Consider the following 1,313-nt stretch of genomic DNA (forward strand, 5'->3'; position numbering starts at 1 on the left):
GGAATGCCCACCTGGCAGCTTCTTTTTGAAGTTGCTTGACTCTTTGAGGATGGATGATTCAGTAGTTGTGCTTAGCAGTCACATCTGCTTTCTAGTTTTGTGACATAACAGAATGCAGTAGACAATAGTTAATACAACATTAATCTAAACTTTCACTATCTTATTTTGAAAACTTTGTTTAGCTGCCTGTTTTGCTTCATTTATGCTAGTTTTAAAGTTTTATCATGCAGATTGTGTCTTGTGAACTGGTAAACACCTTCAGCTGATAATGGTGCTAACAGGAAGTAAGATATTCAGAAACACAGAGCATCTTGCAAATGTGAACCCTAGAAGAAAGAGAACAGACAAGACCAGGAGACTGACTGTGCCTCCATGAAGTGGTCAGGAAATTACCAATAAGATATGTTTAGAGTTACACTTGGGTTTCTGGGATTTGGGAGTGCTTATCAGCAGAAAAAAAAAAATAAGTCACCTGTAAACAGTGAGTGTTTAATTCCTACTTTCTGCTAGCCCCAAGTTAATGTGTTAAAAAGTAGTGCTTAAAACTATTGGGGTTTTGTTTTTGTTTTCCTTTCCACAGGGAGAAGCAGTACGTTTAGCTCGGCAGCTGCCCTTACATTTGTCCAAAGAAGATGTACAAAACACAATTTACAGGATGAAGCAACAGCTTGGAAAGGAAAATAAAGGCTGTGTTCATGGTCGTCCTTTTTTTCATCACTTAGGAGATATTCCAGAAGTTGATGAGCACAACTCCATGGAAATTGTTCAGTAAATGGAACGTTTTGTTTGGGATCGTATTTCTCTTGCCTAATTTGATCATTACTCTATAATTTCCTTATGTTTTGTGCAAAGCTTTTGTATAATGACTTTTCATTAATCACATGTTCACCTCCTAGAGACTTTTTTATTTAAATTCAAATGCTAACTGAAAATTGGAAATAGTGTGGAGAAACAACTGATGACTATTTTTTTTAAGAATTTATTAAAGAAATGTTCTCAACTGGTTTGATGCTCTTGGTTATTGCTACAGGTTTAGAAAATAGGAGTATATCAAAATGCTTTAGATGTGCTTAGAAGCTGCTTTCAACAGAGCCTGGCAAAGGTTATTGTACTAGGGCCATGAGATATTAATTTTTGAAGGAATGCCACATAGCTGTAGGTATTTAGATTGCCATGTGCAGTTATTGGAGTTACACTTTTATGGGGTTGCATTTCTATTTGCAAATTGTTAGATTGCATAAATTAATATTTTAAGTTCTAGTGTCCAGTCTTCAAAAAGCATTTTTCTAAACTGCAAATAATTAGAGTATTTT

The 1,313-nt window shown here is 35.2% G+C and overlaps 1 protein-coding gene across 1 annotated transcript in view; it reads left to right on the forward strand.

Annotated features, from left to right (window-relative positions):
• Nucleotides 1-1,000, forward strand: part of PMS1 (PMS1 postmeiotic segregation increased 1 (S. cerevisiae)) — a 42,665-nt gene extending 41,665 nt beyond the window's left edge. The window contains exon 11 of the mRNA XM_009995253.1: nt 581-1,000. Coding sequence (XP_009993555.1) covers nt 581-772 — 192 coding nt within the window. The 3' untranslated portion in view covers nt 773-1,000. The remainder of the gene's footprint in view (nt 1-580) is intronic.
• Nucleotides 1,001-1,313: the final 313 nt, after the last annotated feature.

The sequence above is a fragment of the Chaetura pelagica genome, unplaced genomic scaffold, assembly GCF_000747805.2.
Source record: "Chaetura pelagica isolate M959 unplaced genomic scaffold, ChaPel_1.0 scaffold33, whole genome shotgun sequence".
Classification (NCBI taxonomy): Eukaryota; Metazoa; Chordata; class Aves; order Apodiformes; family Apodidae; genus Chaetura; species Chaetura pelagica.